The sequence below is a fragment of the Achroia grisella genome, unplaced genomic scaffold (genome assembly GCF_030625045.1).
Source record: "Achroia grisella isolate CSIRO2021 unplaced genomic scaffold, CSIRO_AGI_Agris_v1 utg1314, whole genome shotgun sequence".
Classification (NCBI taxonomy): Eukaryota; Metazoa; Arthropoda; class Insecta; order Lepidoptera; family Pyralidae; genus Achroia; species Achroia grisella.
In genome coordinates, this window is record NW_026712619.1 from 801445 (window position 1) to 819616 (window position 18172).

Here is an 18172-nt window from a genome sequence, read left to right on the forward strand (position 1 = left end):
TGGCCTACAGCCATTGGAGTGCCATAGAATAGAATAGAATAGAAAATTATTTATTCAAATAAACTTAATTTAAGCACTTTTGAATAGTCAACATTTTTTAAATCTACCGCTTATTCGGAAAGCTGTCTCATCACAAGAAGAATAAGCAAGAAACTTGTGTGTTGCTCTTTTAAACAATCCTTGTAAGATCACATTTTACAAGTCGAAACGTGTGAATACAAACTACCAACCAACACTAATTTATTTAGGCTCAAATATAAAAAAAATCTACATATGCACTCGCCCGGTGTCGTCAGTGAAGCTGTAAAGGCCAGCGGCCAACAGCATTAGAGTATCCAGTTGCTACCATCAAAATTTCCTACACCTCCGTCCGTACAATTTTCATAAAAAGGTACAAAGTTTATGCTTCGCATATTAATATGATCTTACTAATATTATAGACTTGAAAGTTTGCGAGTATGGATGGATGTTTGTTACTCTATCACGCAAAAACTACTAAACGGATTTTGATAAAACTTTCCAGTAATATACCTTATATATTACCACCATCTACTCGCCCTGGCTTCGCCCGGGTGTACATGTATTATACATATAAACCTTCCTCTTGAATCACGCTATCTATTAAAAAATAACGCTTTAAAATCCGTTGCGTAGATTTAAAGGTTTAAGCTATGTATAGGGACGGACAGACAGCGATAGCGACTTTGTTTTATACTATGCAATGATAACTCATAGGCTATAATATAAAAAGATATTACGTAATAGTTAATTTTTAAAAAATATTCATGTTAAGACCCGGTTAATAATTTAAATAATGTAGATATTACGTAATGTTATTATAATAACAAATGTTAAGTAAGTTTCGATGCAGACGAAGTTGTGCGTTTCAACTAGTCTAAATATATATAACTCAAAGGTGACTGACATAGTGATCTATCACCGCACAGCCCAAACCACTGGACGGATTGGGCTGAAATTTGGCATGCAGGTAGATGTTATGACGTAGGCATCCGCTAAGAAAGGATTTTGATTAATTCAACCCCCAAGGGGATAAAATAAGGGATGAAAGTTTGTATGAAACTTTGTCAATTGTAAACCGATCAGACTAAGACTTTGCATGCATAAAGCTACTATGACGTAGGCATCCTCTAAGAAAGGATGTTGATAAATTCCACCGCTAAAGGGATAAATTAACGCGAGCGAAGCTGCGGGCAAAAGTTAGTGATAATTAATATCGTAACTACAGTCCACTAAACAAACAATCAATAATTCAATTTACATGTTTTCTATTCAACTTGCTTGTATTTATATTTAATGAAAACCACATGAAAACCTTCAATGGACTATACAAAAAGAAACACCACCTAATTTTGTGAGTGCCACAAAGTGTTTCATAAATCAACTTCCATTTTATATGAATGAAATTAGAAAGTTAAATGAAGCAATAATATATAATGATATTGTGAATAAATATCTTAAATTGGGATTATTTTATAATTTCCAGGTATATGACCCAATCGTAATAATAATAATATCTCAGGACATTCACATAACGCCATCTAGTCCCAAGCTAAACAGAGTTCGTGTTATGGGTACTATAGAACTGCCAAATGCTATGCATTTTTTTATTAATGAATTCGTATGGATATTAGACAACTGCTAAGATACATTTTTTTAAACCATACATACAAATATTTGTACCGTGCGAGCAATCGAACTCGCGCCCATTAGACGTAAGGCAGTATCCGAAACCACTACACCATCGAGATAAAGGAGTTTTAAAGTTTAGTTACGCAATAAATTCGACAGTTTCTATGGGAAAATAAAATTGTTGTTTTTACTATGCTCCATGCAATTTTTTCATATTGTATCACCGTTTAAACCATCTCTGGACTTCCACGAATATTTCAAGACTAAAATTAGCCAAATCGGTTCAGCCGATCTCGAGTTTTAGCGAGACTAACATCAAATTTTGTGAGCGTATTGAGTATGTCTGAGAATCGGCCAACATATATTTTTCATCCCCCTAAATATTAGGGGTAGTCCACCCCTAATTTTTTTTTTATTTTAAGGTAAAACAACGTTTGCCGGTTTAGCTAGTATATATATATATATAGATAATAAGAATAATAAAACTCATTGTTCTCTATAAAAAAAAATACAAAAAAGAAAAATATACAAACAAAAGGCTCAAAGCAATCTCTTACAAACGAATTGAGAATATTTCTTTTGTAAAGCCCATTGAAACTGGATAGGCATAACCTCAAAATAATGATAGGGACAATAACGGGCCACTGTCTCTTAAATAAACACCTGTACACAATAGGTGCTACAGACAGTCCCCTTTGTCAGGGCTGCTTTGAAGCCGAAGAAACGGCGGCTCACATAATCCTGGAGTGCTTGCAGTAGCCACACAACGAAAACAGATCCTCGGAACGGTGAGGTTGCTTCATGAAGCCTGTGAAGGCACCAGGAGACTTCTGCGCTTTTGGGAGGAGCTTGGCTGGCTACTTTTGTACCCTGGCTACTAGACCCAAGTTAAGCTTGAGTTATGGGTACTAGATAACTGATACAAACACATAGATTTGTCTTGTAAATACATACATATTATACATAGAAAACACTCAGACCGATACAAACAATCATACTCATGAATACAAATGTTTGTGCCGTGCGAGGAATCGAACCCGCGACCATCGGACGTAAAGCAGTGTGCTAGACCGCTAGACCACCGAGGTCGTCATAAAGCATTTATCTATGTACATATCTATCATTGAAAACTAGTCCGATAGTCACTTACTTATAATCCAAACTAGAGCTGTCATTTTAAATCCTACAAACAATTACGTACAACTACAGTTTCTCTATGAACAATAAACTGAAAAGTACGACTATTAATTTAATAAAATACTTAAAGTACTATGGCCGTGAAATTGAATTAAAAATTGCATTTTCGCTCGCCATATGTGGTATACAAAACTAATTCTTATTATTATCTAAATTAAATTCAAAAACGTATATCAAAAGAGGTTAGAGATGTGACGGCGTGGTGCGGCCGGATAATGGGCTCCCTAAAATGTGACTGAACGCAATGCCATCCGTGATACTAGTGAATGGGTGCTGCTTCTGATCTGCCTTGACTACGATGGATTTATTTAGCTAAATACACTCTAAAGGCATTTTTGTGCTATTTGGTGTACATTCAAAATAATAAACTGAATAACTCGACAATTAGTTTCGGCTGAAAAATCTATAGATCTTTTTTTTTTAATTGTTTGAAAGTTGGAAAGGGCAATGGAATAGATAATTAAATTTAGAAATTGTAACTAACACTATAGACAATTAATCTATTATTGTTCGATTCCTCACACGGCACATATATAAACATATATCTATGTATAATATATATGTACGTATTTCCGATAAAAAAATATATCTATGTACTTGTATCAGTTATCTAGTACCTACCCATTACACAAGCTTTGGCTGTCTTATGTGAATTGTCCTAAGATTATTATTATTTATGTTTATTAATATCTGACATCCCAAAATGTAATAACAAAACGTAATCAACCTGTACCAATCCTTAAATCATACCAAAAATTAAACATGTAGTACCGATATTTATTCAAGCAAGCAAATAATACATTAACCTAATGACACGTAATTTTAAAACCTATTTAGTGGCAAACAGTCAACGCTTTGCATCAGGTGGGCCGTAAGACATGTTGTGATTAGCATTTTCCAACCATTTATATTAAATGATGTTGAAGCTAATTTATATCCTACAGATAAGACTTAAATTCTTTTTACATTATTAACCATTCCATTATAGTTTAGTTGGATATGCCCATTATAGACTTTTTTTTTGTTTGATTTACTACTTTATGTGTTTATTTTTTTGTTCGATTTTCACATCTTAGGGAAGAAGCCATTCAGCCGTTGTCTTCGGTAGTACACGTTACCCGTTCTCTTCTTACTCTTTTTTTTGGATCGGTTTGTTCGATTTCAGGGAAAGGCAAAAGGACTCAGCCTATACAGCCATTGTCTTTGGTAGTATCTTCTTATCTGTTCTATGGTGACTGTACTAATACGTCATCGATTGACATCCCATAACACTGACATTGACATCCGACATTTGACATCACTGAAATGATTTCGAAATATCATTGTTTTGTTTGCTTTCGTACGTTCACAAAAAGAATTGTAATTGTTATTTTTGCAAACTCATTACCTTGAATCCGTCCAGAAGGTATTTTGAGAAATGGAAACCAATTTGCAACACGAAGATCTTTTAATAAAACTTCGTGCTAAACTCAACGAGGATAAAGTGAAGTTATGGGAACCTCCTTACACAGAATCAGACAATGGAATATCACAAAGTTTGCAGGTAAACAAAAGGTTTATCGACTATTGTATATTATTAGGTAACTCCTGAATCCCTCCTTTTCCACTAAATGAGACATTATTTACTTCGGATTTCTTGTAATGCCGTTATAGGAGAAAAACAAATCTGAATAATCCTGACATTAATGTCCCATTGTAGGGCAGATATTGCGCTCCCAAAAAAAAAAAATAATAATCATTTATTCAGCATAAAAAAGAGTACAGAGTAAAAAAGAAAACTTAAAAACTAATAATTCACTATGCTGAAAAGGCTTCCACTCAGCTGGTGCCGCAGCGTGTCACTACAGCGCTGATTTTCAGTGGAGCCACTTGAAAATAAGAAATAGCATTCCTAATGAATTCAAAATATATAAGGATAAAAAAGTGTTGATAGAAAGACTTGTGTAATATAATATAGCTTGAATATATTTATTTATTTAATCAATATATATGTATATATAACTACTGTATTTATCTAAAACCTATTACTCTACTAGCCTGCAACTCCTGCCATTATCTGCTGCTATAGCATTTTCTTTAGCGTTAATTTTAAAAGCTAGTAGCTTGAAACTGATTTTTAAGCTGTTGATCAAATATAAATAAATATGATATTGGAAATTTGTAAACATTTTACTCTTATATAATATGTTAAAATAAAATAGGATATGATAGTTTGCCTAATATAGCCTACTGCCTAAATAATTATAAGTGCTATGCAAGCTTACTATTCTATCAGTAAGTGCTGGATCTTATCGGATCTGGACTTTATTACTCACAACATGTTTGAGAAGTATTTATTAAAACTTTTGAAATCAACAACTTTGTTGTGGGTTTGTTTGTTTGTAACACTAGTGAATACATTTAAAATAATTAAGGATACAATGTTCTTAAAAAATAAGCTGTATATTGGTGGACTTATCCCAAATGAAGATATAGAACATGGACTACATGCCTCTTCTTCTGATATTGCACTGTTTGTGTGTACTGATAAAACTAATTAGATAATAATATCCCACTCTATCTGAAATTATTAAATTTTTATTTAATATTTTTAAGAATAGAATAGAAATTCCTTTATTGAAATAGACTTAATTAAACCACTTTTGAATAGTCATAACAATATTTTAATCTACCGTTCATTCGGAAAGCTGTTTCATCAAAAGAAGAATGAGCAAGAAACTTGTGTGTCTCTTGTTAAAATAATCTTTGTAAGTTCACATTCTACAAGTCGAAACCTGTGAATACAAACTACCAACTAGCACTAATTTAAATAGACAATAAGATTAAATCTATCATAGTGATAAATTTGTTATTATTAGGTTTAATATAATTAGATTAGGTAGACATGTTTGGAGACAAATACTCCAAAATCAATTTAGATAATAAAAAAAGAAGGGTCATTATTCCATGTGGATGAAGTCTCTCATGTGGCTGATACAGCTAGTTGTATTATAAAGAAATTAATATGTATTATGGAAGTTTTAAACCCTCAACAAATTTAATTGCTATACATTTTAATTACAGGAACTGGCCAACAAATACTCAACAACACTATCCATAAATATCGACACTGTCCTACAAGGGTTACATGAATTACAACTCCACTCCGTTGATCGGTCAAAGGCTAATGAAGAGTTCAAGGAGACAGGGTTTGCTACCCTCAGGATCAAAGCAACAGTCCCCGGTGAAAGGCCTAAGATATTGAAGGTGCAGAAAAAGTTGGATGTTATGGGCAGTGATCTGATTGCAACAGTGGCACAGGATATTGGAATATTGGAAATTAGGTGAGTTCTGTTACTTTATTACAGTCTATACATATAAATAAAATTGGAGTGTTTGTTTGTAATATTGAAATAACCATTTTTTACTACATGCATATGAATATCAATACGATACATACACCAAAATAACATTTTTTACTGTTTTTGTCTGTCTGTCGGGCTGTTTGTTCCAGCTGATATCTGAAATGGCTTGACGGATGGACGGGACTTTTATTGGCAGGTAGCTGATATAGTAAGGAGTAATTTAGGGTACTTTTATTTTAGAAAAAAAAATGTTAAATTTCATGCGGAGGAAGTCACGGGAACAGCTAGTATGAAATATGTATTGTATTTTATTTGTATAAATACATTGTTCTCCAATTGTCATGAGAGTTCCTTTCAAATTCATAAATATATTTATACATGTAGGTCTATTACAGACTCTTATGATATGTCAAATCTACCATCAGTTCGGAATGATTTTGAAATGAGAACAACTGAGAAGAAACTCAGCTCGTATTCTTTTTAAAAGATACAACTTGGTTGAGATTGGAAGCAAAACTATTTAATATTCATCATAATTACATTAGGGTACTTAACCCTCACATAAATCAATTTACAAATAATAATCAAACTACCCATAATTTACATACTTAACAATACAGATTCATTTTTAAATTAATATTTAGGAGAATAGAGTGACTACTAGCATAGGCTATTGCAAAAGCAAGAAGTTTAATCAATGTTCATTATTTTTCCTTAATATAGTTGTACATTATTGTACAGTAGCTAGCTTTATCATTTACATTTCATGATTCATGATCCCATGAAGGTTTTAAGGAAGATCAAATTTCCACTTATCTTTTGACAAAGGTGTTCTAATTTTCTTAATGAATATTATTATGAAAGGGATTGATGGTATATCTTAATAATATTACAAATGCAAAAGATTGTGAGTATAGATGTTTGTAACTCTTTCACGCAAAAAGTACTGAACGGATCTTGATGAAACTTTACAGTCATAAAGCTTATGTATCAGAATAATACATAGGCTATATTTTTTATTGAAATTTATATATCTAAATTTAACGTGGGTGAAACCACATGCACAATATTGTTATAATTTTGTGCTGAATTCAAGATTAGTTATTTGGGTAACACAATTTTTAATTCATTATATCAATATTACAGTTGTAGAAACCTCTTTTTAAATATCATTAGAAACTCTTACAAAAATATGTAACTCTTGTAGTTTCTTTACAGAATAAAGTTAATCTTCAATGGTAAAGTTATAAAGCCAAGTTCGACCCTGGAGGAGCAGGGCATCAAGAATGGAGTACAAATCATGGCCCTTATTATGGCTAGTATGTATATCATTTAACTATCATGGAATATAATATATATTATATATATCTTCATTACATAGTATAAAACAAAGTTGTTGTCGCTGTCTGTCAGTCCCTATGTATGCTTAAATATTTAAAACTATGCAACAGATTTGGAAACAGTATTTTTTTAATAGATGGAGTGATTCAAGAGGAAGGTTTATATATATAGTACATATAGAAATTATATGTCACATTGTTTGTCCGCAATGGACTCCTAAACTACTGAACCGATTGCAAATATGATTTGCTCATTGTGTGCGATTGATTGATCCAACTTGAAAGATAGGATAGCTTACATCTCAAATTATAGTCGCAATATTATTTTATTCAAGATCCTTAGCCAAAGCAATGCATGGCCAGGTCTACTAGTATAATATATAACTGCTTATAGGATTTTACTTAAATTATATTCAAAACTCCATTGTCAGCCAAACAATTTAGAAATCAAACAACTTAACAGGGTAAACACATATTGTAACTCAATATAAATGTCATATCCATTATGAGATTCATTGAACAGAATTACAGAGAAAATTGTCATTCCAGAAACCCCAGATGAGATACAGAAGGAGGATAATATGTATTTGGAGATGAAGTCCACCAAAGAAGATGCTGCGCTGCTCTCAAAATATGCTCATGACGATTACATTAAGGTATGTAGATAATGAATGTAATCAAATCGTTAGTGAAAAGAAGAAACAATAATGGGCCCAATATAGAACCTTGCGGCACACCACGCTCAATTAATGTCAAATTTGATTTGACATTAATTGAGCATGACGATTACATTAAGGTATGTAGATAAAGGTTTATATGGTGATAGAGCAAGAACATAATATGACTTTTCCATTCTAAGTAAGTTGTAAGAGGCAATTAGGGCCCTCAGTGGACACTGCAAATTGAATAAACATATGATAAACCTAGGATATGCATAACAAAAATATACTACGACTACCAGCCTATGTGGTTGTAGCCCACTCATGCTTAAACGAAATATCTCCTTTGGAAAGTTTACACACTATCTTGGGGAGATAAAAACCATCACTCCTATGAATATCCTTGAACTCCTATCCCTGACGGCCAGGATGCGAGCTATGAAAAAGGGTTTAGTCATGGGTGTCGTATTTGAGTAGTGAGCTGCCTACCACAAAGAAGCGCCCCGGCCCATTGGGGGATAGAAATGGGGCGAAGTTAGGGTACGCTTCTGCCTCTAGGCCGGACTCTTCTGCAGCGTATTAGTGAAGCGGAAGGATCAAGATTTCCGCTCCCTCTCTGAAGCCTCCTACCGTGAGATAACTTCCTCATAGAAGGATCTTGCCGCCAGCCACGACCTGTCGCTACTCATTTGGTCATACTGGTTTATCTCTTAAGGCTTTAAAGGTGAGGAATATGGTTACGTGTACAGCTGGAGGACCAGTCCGGCAAGCCTGTGGAGATCCCGGGTCAGTCCCGCCGCGCGCTGCTGGTGGGGCTGGCGCTGCACGAGCGGGGCCGCGCCGCCGCCCGCCTGAGGGACCACGCGCTCGCGCTCGTGCTGCTGCTGGAGGCCGACCGACAGCTCAGGTGAGTTGCTTTGTTTTTAGGTCTCTCTTTACTTAGAACTCCTATTTCCTGACAAATAATGTCAGTAATTCATGACGACACTTGCTTGACCCATCCGATCGATCCCCCGTCCAATTCAAACGGGGACCGATGTTACGACGGCCTGAGCCGAGGTTGGACCCCCTAGCGGTGCCCTCAGACTAAAGTCGTATCCGTCAGGCGGGAGTTGGCCTTCAGCCGCTCGTCCTTTCCCGGGTTTGGAGTGCCATCTGCACTGGCCCCTATCGTCCGGTGAAGCTATAAGGCTAGCTGCGGCCAACAGCATTACAGTAGTTCGAAAAAAAACAGGAGATTTTTTAATTAATCACATAACAACATCCGGCTCGAAGGACCACTATGAACTATCTAATTACTGTTTTTTCTAATTATAAAATGAATCACCACTGAAACTAGGAAACTGTATTAGTATATAAAAAAAGTACACGTAGCGCCATCTAGCGAGAAAATATTGAATTAATCCCGACAATGATATTAGATTTATTACTATTTATTTAAACTTTATTCACCTCGTAACACGATCCGAATGAATGCTATTTGAACAAATACAATTTACATTTACACGAAGTTACAAGTGTCAACCAGCTTTGATCTCACGACCTTTTGACGTCGTAACCAATAAGCCACGACGCTTTAAAAGACACGAACAAACTAATATAAAGCCGAGTGTATACAGTGAGTGCAGTTCATCAATCTTGAAGTCCGTGGACAACTACGCGGCGCTGCAGCTGGACATAGCGTGGTGCTACCTGTGCCTGCAGAGCCTCTCCTCGGCCACCGACGCGGCGGCGCGGCTGCAGCGCGCGCAGGCCGCGCTCTACAGGATATACGGGGAGCGGCAGGGGACGCCCGAACTTAAGGGAACTCTTGGTGACTATTTTTTTTATTTAATTAGATTAACAAACGAGCTGAAATTCCATCCTCTTCAGATGGTGAACGGCAACTGAGGATAGCGGAAGTGAAGGAAACTCTTGGTATATAATTTTTATAATGGCAAGGGAACTCTCGGTATATAATTTTTATAATGGCAAGGGAGGTCTTGGTATGTAATTTTTATAATGGCAAGGGAGGTCTTGGTATGTAATTTTTATAATGGCAAGGGAAGTCTTGATATGTAATTTTTATAATGGCAAGGGAACTGTTGGTCTGTAATTTTTAAAATGGCAAGGGAACTCTCGGTAAGTAATTTTTATAATGGCAAGGGATTTCTTGGTATGTAATTTTAATATATAATGGCAAGGAAACTGTTGGCTGTTGGTCTGTAATTTCTATAATTACAAGTGAACTCTTTTAGCTGCGGAGCGAGTGCTGCTGATGCGACTGTACCTACTGCAAGGCATCGTAGCGTATCATCAGAACAAGAGGGCTGAAGCCAGGCAGTTGCTGGATAAAGCGGAGTCGGAACTTAATTTGTTAAGGGTGAGTAAGATGCGCTAAACCCTAAACTTCTTTCGTTCTTTTCGGACTACTCTAATGCTGTTGGCTGCAGCTGTCCTTTACAGCTTCCCCGGACGATAGAGGGCGAGTGCAGATGGCACTACAAACCAAAGGAAGGACTTATTGAGCGGCTGAAGGCCAACTCCTGTCTGACAGGTAGGAGGTTGGGTTGGGGAATTTTCTTTTAGGAAAAAAAAAATCTGTCATTTCTACCTGGTGTAAATTACTATGATATCATAATTAAACCTATAATTGAAGATAAAGAACAGTCGGTTGTCTGTGGCGTGGTGTATTACAATGTATACGTCAGCTAATAGTACACGCTTATTTCATATTTCTCACTATATTTCCCTCAATTTATATAATATCTTTTTAAACTATAGCGTATGTATTGTTCTGATGTACAAACTATATTACTGTAAAGTTTTATCATAATACGTTGTATAGTTTTTACTTGAAAGAGTAATAAACATTCACCCATACTCACAAAGTTTTGGATTTATAATATTCCTAAGGTTTTGTATAAATAAAATTGTCAGTTGGTGGTATTGTGGTGGGGTACTTGTTAGCTGCTGATATTTAATTAAGTGACAATTTCGCCATTGATAAATAAGCTCTATTACATCATAAGTTTAAAGTCCATTTCCATTATCTATCCCTTCCTCCGTGCGTATAAGTTTATTCTTGTAATCTATGGAGTTGTGTTTGTACTATAAAGAAAGGTCTCTATATTCGGAAACCTATAGTGTCGGCTCTCGGTTTCTTTGTGTTGTCGCTTATTTCGAGTAAGCGGATAGTATTAGCTCTTTCTTTCTATCACTTATTAATGTACTGTTTCTGTGTCGTGTCAAAAGTAAATCAATAGCATAAAGTTAAGAAGAATTGAAGAAATGCGACTCTGAAGTGGCAATGGGCAGGGCACATAGCTCGTAGGACAGATGGCCGTTGAGGCAATAAAGTCCTCGAGTGGCGACCACGGACCGAAAGACGCAGCGTGGGAAGGCCTCCAGCAAGGTGGACCGACGATCTGGTCAAGATCGCTGGAAGGCATTGGATGCGAGCAGCGCAGGACCGATCGTCGTGGAGATCTTTGGGGGAGGCCTATGTCCAGCAGTGGACGTCTTCCGGGCTGCGATGATGATGATGATATCGAGTTAGCTGTAATTACTCATGATATTTCTCAGTAGAGCAGCGTGGAAGTTCGACCTAACGGGGTCATAATACCCCATTACTAACGTTGTTCTCCCGTGCAGGTGGACGAGAGTTCAGTGTGCGCGCTGGTGGAGCTGGGCTGGTCGCGGGCCCAGGCGCGGGGCGCGCTGCGGGAGGCGGCCGGGGACCGCGACCGGGCGCACCTGCTGCTCGCCGCCAGGCGGGACGCTCGCCGACAGCTGCGGCTGCGGGCCAGGTACTGAGGCTCGAGGGGGCTGCGGGAGGCGGCCGGGGACCGCGACCGGGCGCACCTGCTGCTCGCCGCCAGGCGGGACGCTCGCCGACAGCTGCGGCTGCGGGCCAGGTACTGAGGCTCGAGGGGGCTGCGGGAGGCGGCCGGGGACCGCGACCGGGCGCACCTGCTGCTCGCCGCCAGGCGGGACGCTCGCCGACAGCTGCGGCTGCGGGCCAGGTACTGAGGCTCGAGGGGGCTGCGGGAGGCGGCCGGGGACCGCGACCGGGCGCACCTGCTGCTCGCCGCCAGGCGGGACGCTCGCCGACAGCTGCGGCTGCGGGCCAGGTACTGAGGCTCGAGGGGGCTGCGGGAGGCGGCCGGGGACCGCGACCGGGCGCACCTGCTGCTCGCCGCCAGGCGGGACGCTCGCCGACAGCTGCGGCTGCGGGCCAGGTACTGAGGCTCGAGGGGGCTGCGGGAGGCGGCCGGGGACCGCGACCGGGCGCACCTGCTGCTCGCCGCCAGGCGGGACGCTCGCCGACAGCTGCGGCTGCGGGCCAGGTACTGAGGCTCGAGGGGGCTGCGGGAGGCGGCCGGGGACCGCGACCGGGCGCACCTGCTGCTCGCCGCCAGGCGGGACGCTCGCCGACAGCTGCGGCTGCGGGCCAGGTACTGAGGCTCGAGGGGGCTGCGGGAGGCGGCCGGGGACCGCGACCGGGCGCACCTGCTGCTCGCCGCCAGGCGGGACGCTCGCCGACAGCTGCGGCTGCGGGCCAGGTACTGAGGCTCGAGGGGGCTGCGGGAGGCGGCCGGGGACCGCGATAGTTTCGCTGCCAGAAAGGTGACGAGAGTATGTATGAGAAATCTTTAAACCCTATCTCCCTGCCAAAAGGGTGACGAGGGGAGGTATGGGAAACCTCCAAAAGACCGTGTCCACGCCAAGACGGCGACAAGGGGATGTATGGGAAACTACTAGAAATGCCACATAATTTATAATGTTGCAGGGAGGAGCGTAAACTGGGCCTGTGCCGCGATGGGACGCCGGTGAGGCAGCAGCTGGTGGAGGGCCTGGTGGACATGGGGTACTCCCGGCGGCTGGCCAGCCGGGCCCTCCGCGCCTCCAACAACCACGCGGCGGAGGCCGTCAGGCTGATACAGGAGCAGCCGGAACAGGTGCCAATTCTCTATAACTTGCTTGCGATTAAAATACAACTGTTTCCGAAATTCCTAGTCTAAGCAGGTTGTATCACCGACTGGCTCACTGAAGCAGAGTGCGCTTGGTAATACTGACCACAAATATAAACGTGTGGCCACTTAAATATCGAATAAAGAAGAAAAAAACAATCGAAAATAAGAACTGGATGAAAAAAGACGCTCCGTAACGTAACGTAATTTTAACTTAAAATTATTGATTACACTTGAAACTACACATAGGGACGTTCCTGAGCAAAGGTGAGTAAGTTTGGTGTTACATTGCTTACCGTGTTCTATTATTATAAATATCTCAGGACAATTCACGTAGTGCCACCTAGTCCCAAACTCTATGAACGATACGAGGAATCGAACCCGCGACCGTCGATAGTAAGGCGGTGTAACCGCTAGGCCACTGAAGCCGTTTAAGAAGTAACTTGGATTAATTTTATTTTAGAAATTTACGCACAAAGTCGCGCGTAAAAGGTAGTAAATAATAACATTATTGTACCTGTTAAAACAGTAGTAGCAAATCTGCTGTGAGTAGTATAATGCTCAGTCACAGGCGCCATCCTCAACCACCACTGGTCGACGTCAAACCTAGCGTCGATGACGGCATCAGTCAATCGACCAGTGAGAAGCACCGCTCATCACGCGACACATATGAGTACCAATAAAAAGGGTGGATACTCCACCCCTATGTAATTTAAAAAACGTTAAGTTGTTGCAATAAACGCTTCATGAGAAGAGGTCACAGTTTCATTTAAAACACTCTTCCTTTACAAAAAAACAGATTAACAGTACCTGTAATTATTGAAGCTTTTTAAAATTGTTTTTACTTTAACATATATTGTTATAGCTGGCTGACAGTGAGGATTCATCTGAGGAGACGGGACCAACCAGCTCAGAAGCCTCCCTGGTGGAGCCAGACAACAAATTGATTGCTGAGGTAACATTATTTATTTATTTATTTATTTACATCGTACTAAGTGAGCTTAACAGTGTCCCAATATGCCCACTTAGGAAGATATACAAATACACACAATTATAAACACTAATTACACAAGAAAAACAAAAGAGAAAAAAAAAACAATAATAATAATAATAATACGTAATCTCCATTTAACATACTACCTAAATAATCTACTGCCATCCTACGAAACTCCAGCAAATTACAAGTAAATATATCTAGATCTGGAAAGCGACTAACTACACCGTTGAGTAGACTCAATGCCAGAGAAATAGGAGCCTGTTTGGCCAGCTCTGTTCTGTTGTTTATATATACATTACCTGTGTCCACGTTTTCAGCCGTTTAAATTTCAATTAAAAATATAGCCCAGATGTTACTCCGATGCTTAAGCTATATTACTGTAAAGTTTCATCAAAATCCGTTCAGTACTTTTTACGTGAAAGAGTTACAAACAAACTTATATATTTACACCAGCTTCAGGATATAGGATAGCTTATTTAGGATATAGGATGGACGCGTCCATATCGCCTTAAATTAATTGTAGTGTGAACGTTGCTAAGTGTGAAAGAATGAATGAATGACATAAGAGTGCGGAGTGAAAAGGAGTGATTGAGAGAATAGACTTTGTTTAGAAGTCTTAGTATTAAGTACTAGACGTACCCGTGACTTCGCGACTGCGGTATATGTACCGCGTAAATTATCGATACTTCCATGTAACCAGATGACAATTATGAGTAGCTATGACGTGGTCTAGTGTTTTGAGTAGTCATGCTCACTAAAATGTCCAGACTTGTGGCGGCGTGGTGGGCCCGGTCATTGGACTCCCTAAAATATGGTCGAGCGCAGTGATGGCTGCCTCATCCGTCATACTCGTGAACGGGTGCTGCTTGTAGGGACTGGTCTGTTCTAATCACTATGACTGATTTCCTCTTATTAATTGTTTAACCAGTTGTGTATTCAATATTTTTTTCTATTTGATTATTTCATTGAATTAGTGCTCGATTAGCACTAATTCAATGAAATAAGTAGTTTGTATTCACAAAGTTAAACTTAAATTGTAAAGTAAGAATAAAATTATTTAAAAGAGCAACACACAAATTTCTTGCTCGTTCTTCTTGTGATGAGACAGCTTTCCGAATGAGCGGTAGATTAAAAAAAATGTGATGACTATTCAAAAGTGCTTCAATGTAAGTTTATTTGAATGAATGATTTTCTATTCTATTCTATTCCTATCATCTCCCCTTTCAACTCCTTACAACCCTTTTTTCTGATAAAAAAGTAGCCTATGTCCTTTCTCAGGTTCTAGACTACCTGTGTACCAAATCATTTAAATCGGTAAGACAGACAGACAGAGTTACTTTCGCATTTATAATATTAGTAAGGGTAAAATTGAGTAACGAGCTAAAGGAGTTTATTCTAAAAATCATGTAATGTATAGTATTCGTAATAATGTTAATTATCACCTTGTATGTAGCTAGAAACGATGGGATATGACGTAGAACAGGCGCGGGCGGCTCTACGGATGACCAACAATGACGTCGACCAGGCGGTCGACGTGCTCGTGGCTGGTGGAGGGCGCGTCAGTGACGGTCAGTCAACGTCAATCAACATTCATTTATTTTACTATGATGGTGGCTATTAAGCATACAGACCATCTGATGGTAAATGGTTATTTTTACAACACAGGGGACAAACGAGCATGCGGCTCACCTGATGGTAAGTGATTACCACCGCCCATGAGCACCCTAGGTTAACAGCAGCAACGCCAGGTTAATTGCCACTACGTTGTCGGCATTTTAAAAAGGAATACGCTCTTTTCTTGAACGTTTCAATATTATCGGTTCTGAAATACCATTTCTGGAAGGTGATTACACAATATGGTTGTGCTTGGCAAAGAGTTTCTGGAAAACCGCACTGTGGAAGACCGCCATTCATCCAGATGATCAGGATGGTATTTCAGTTTCTGGCGGGTGGTACGGTGGTGAAACTCAGCAGCTGGTATTAATCCGAACAATTCCTCAGAACACTCCCCGTGATATATGCGGCAGAAAAAGCACACAGATGCAAGAACTTCCGCAAAATCAATGGGTCGAGTCTGTCACAAAGACGTTGATTACCAATGATTCTGACTGCTCGGTTCTGAATACGGTCAAATGGAAGTAGCTGGTATTGTGGTGCTCTCGCCCAGAGATGAGAACAGTATTCCATATGCGGCCGGATCTGTGCCTTGTATAATTGCAAGCGATGGGCCGCCGTGAAATACCGTCTTACTCTACTGAGCACACCTAACTTTTTTGAGAATATTTTAGCCTTGTCTCCAAATGACCGCAAAACTGAACGTCACTGGATATATCAACGCCAAGGACCTCGAGATTTGGCTTCACATAAAGGAGAGTGTCTTGAAACTGAGGAGATACGATAAATAGATTCTTTTTAGCGATAAACGTGCACACTTGTGTCTTTTTGGAGTTGAATTGAACAAAACTTTTCTGAAACAATTTTTTTATAGTTGCAGCAAATACTGCGAAACCATCCACCAGCGCAGCGACGTCGAGTAAGAAGAAAGAAAAGACACACAGAAAAAATAAACGGTAAGACCTTACTACCATGACTTAGAGTTCTAAATTCGATGATCGACTTCCACTTAACACTTGGGCATCATAATCAAAATTAATAATATACTCGTATATAAAACAATATCGTCACCGTTATCTTTTCACTTACATCTTTTAAATTAATCAACAAATTTTAATGCAGTTTTAGCAAGGATTATACGCTTAATACATTTTAAACTGATCGGGCTGAGGCTTTGCATGCATAAAGCTAATGACGTAGGCATCCCCTAACAAAGGATTTTGATAAATTCCACCCCTAAGGACGGGGAGCGAGCGAAGCCGCGGTCATAAGCTAGTCCCTGTATAACACATATAATATTTTATAGGTTTTATTTTTGTATGCTTATGACGGCTTCAGTGGCGCCTCAACAGTTTAATGCAATGGTCTAGCGATTTAGCACACCGCTTTACTTCCGAAGGTCGTGGGGTAGATTCCTCTACGATGCAAACATTTGTATTACTGAATATTATTCCAGGTTTCTATGTATTTACAAGGAGATAAAATTCTGTTTCGAAAAAAAAACATATTTTAATATAAAATCGTTTTTGAATATTGTGTATTTATTATATTTTATTTATTTTTATTATGATGATGATGATGATTTATTTTGTATCGGGTGCATCATTTTATATCCATAGCACCGCTCGCTATCGACAGGGAATTGAACCCCACACGCTAGAACCTAAGTGGTCTCGGACAGTGCGGTTTCAGAGGAGCTTCCTCCCGCGTACACTTACATTGTGGAATAACCTGCCGACGTTTTCTCACTACTACAGCATGGGGTTTTCAAGAAGTTTTCTTAAGGGTCGGCAACGAGCACGTAACACCCCTGATATTTCAGGCGTCCATAGGCTACAGTAACCACTTACCATCAGATGGGCCGTATGCTTGTTTGCCACCATAGTGGTATAAAAAAAATCTTATAATAAAATGTTTTACAGCAAAGAAGAATGTGAATTGGCACTCAAGAGGCTATCATCAGCGATCAGGACAGAAGAAGACGATCACTTGGATACCTCGCTGGCTGAGGAAGAGGAGTTTCTCGCGCAGTACAAGTCTCTTTTGTAAACGTGAAAGTTATTGAAATTATTTTTTTTAAACCATATTGTATCGAACTAAGGAAATTTATTTATTTATTTATATTTTTTCACACAAAATTGTGTGTGGCTTAATGTATTCTCTACTTTAAGTTGAAAATTATATAGTGCAATATCTAAAATAGATTTAGAGTCAACTTGTGACGTTTTTGTTATGAAGCTGTGTGTTTTAATATATGTAAGTACGTGCCTAAATGTGTTACCTAAGTACAAATAATGTTACTTAAAATTATATAAACTTGTTAGAAATAAAGGTATATTTATACAGTGTGTATATATTGTTTTATTTGTAATAGTAATCATCTTTATTTGTCTTAAATATAATAATAAACCACCGCGCT

The 18172-nt window shown here is 39.1% G+C and overlaps 1 protein-coding gene across 1 annotated transcript; it reads left to right on the top strand.

The window, feature by feature from the left end:
• The first annotated feature begins 4163 nt into the window (after positions 1-4163).
• Positions 4164-18103, top strand: LOC131855153 (NEDD8 ultimate buster 1). Its single transcript, XM_059206399.1, has 13 exons — positions 4164-4390; positions 5911-6170; positions 7410-7510; positions 8081-8187; positions 8940-9097; positions 9810-10003; positions 10428-10552; positions 11824-11978; positions 12962-13130; positions 14008-14097; positions 15593-15707; positions 16628-16709; positions 17676-18103. The coding sequence occupies exons 1-13, from the start codon at positions 4265-4267 to the stop codon at positions 17800-17802; spliced, it is 1809 nt and encodes a 602-aa protein (XP_059062382.1). The 5' UTR covers positions 4164-4264; the 3' UTR covers positions 17803-18103.
• The last annotated feature ends 69 nt before the right edge of the window (positions 18104-18172 follow it).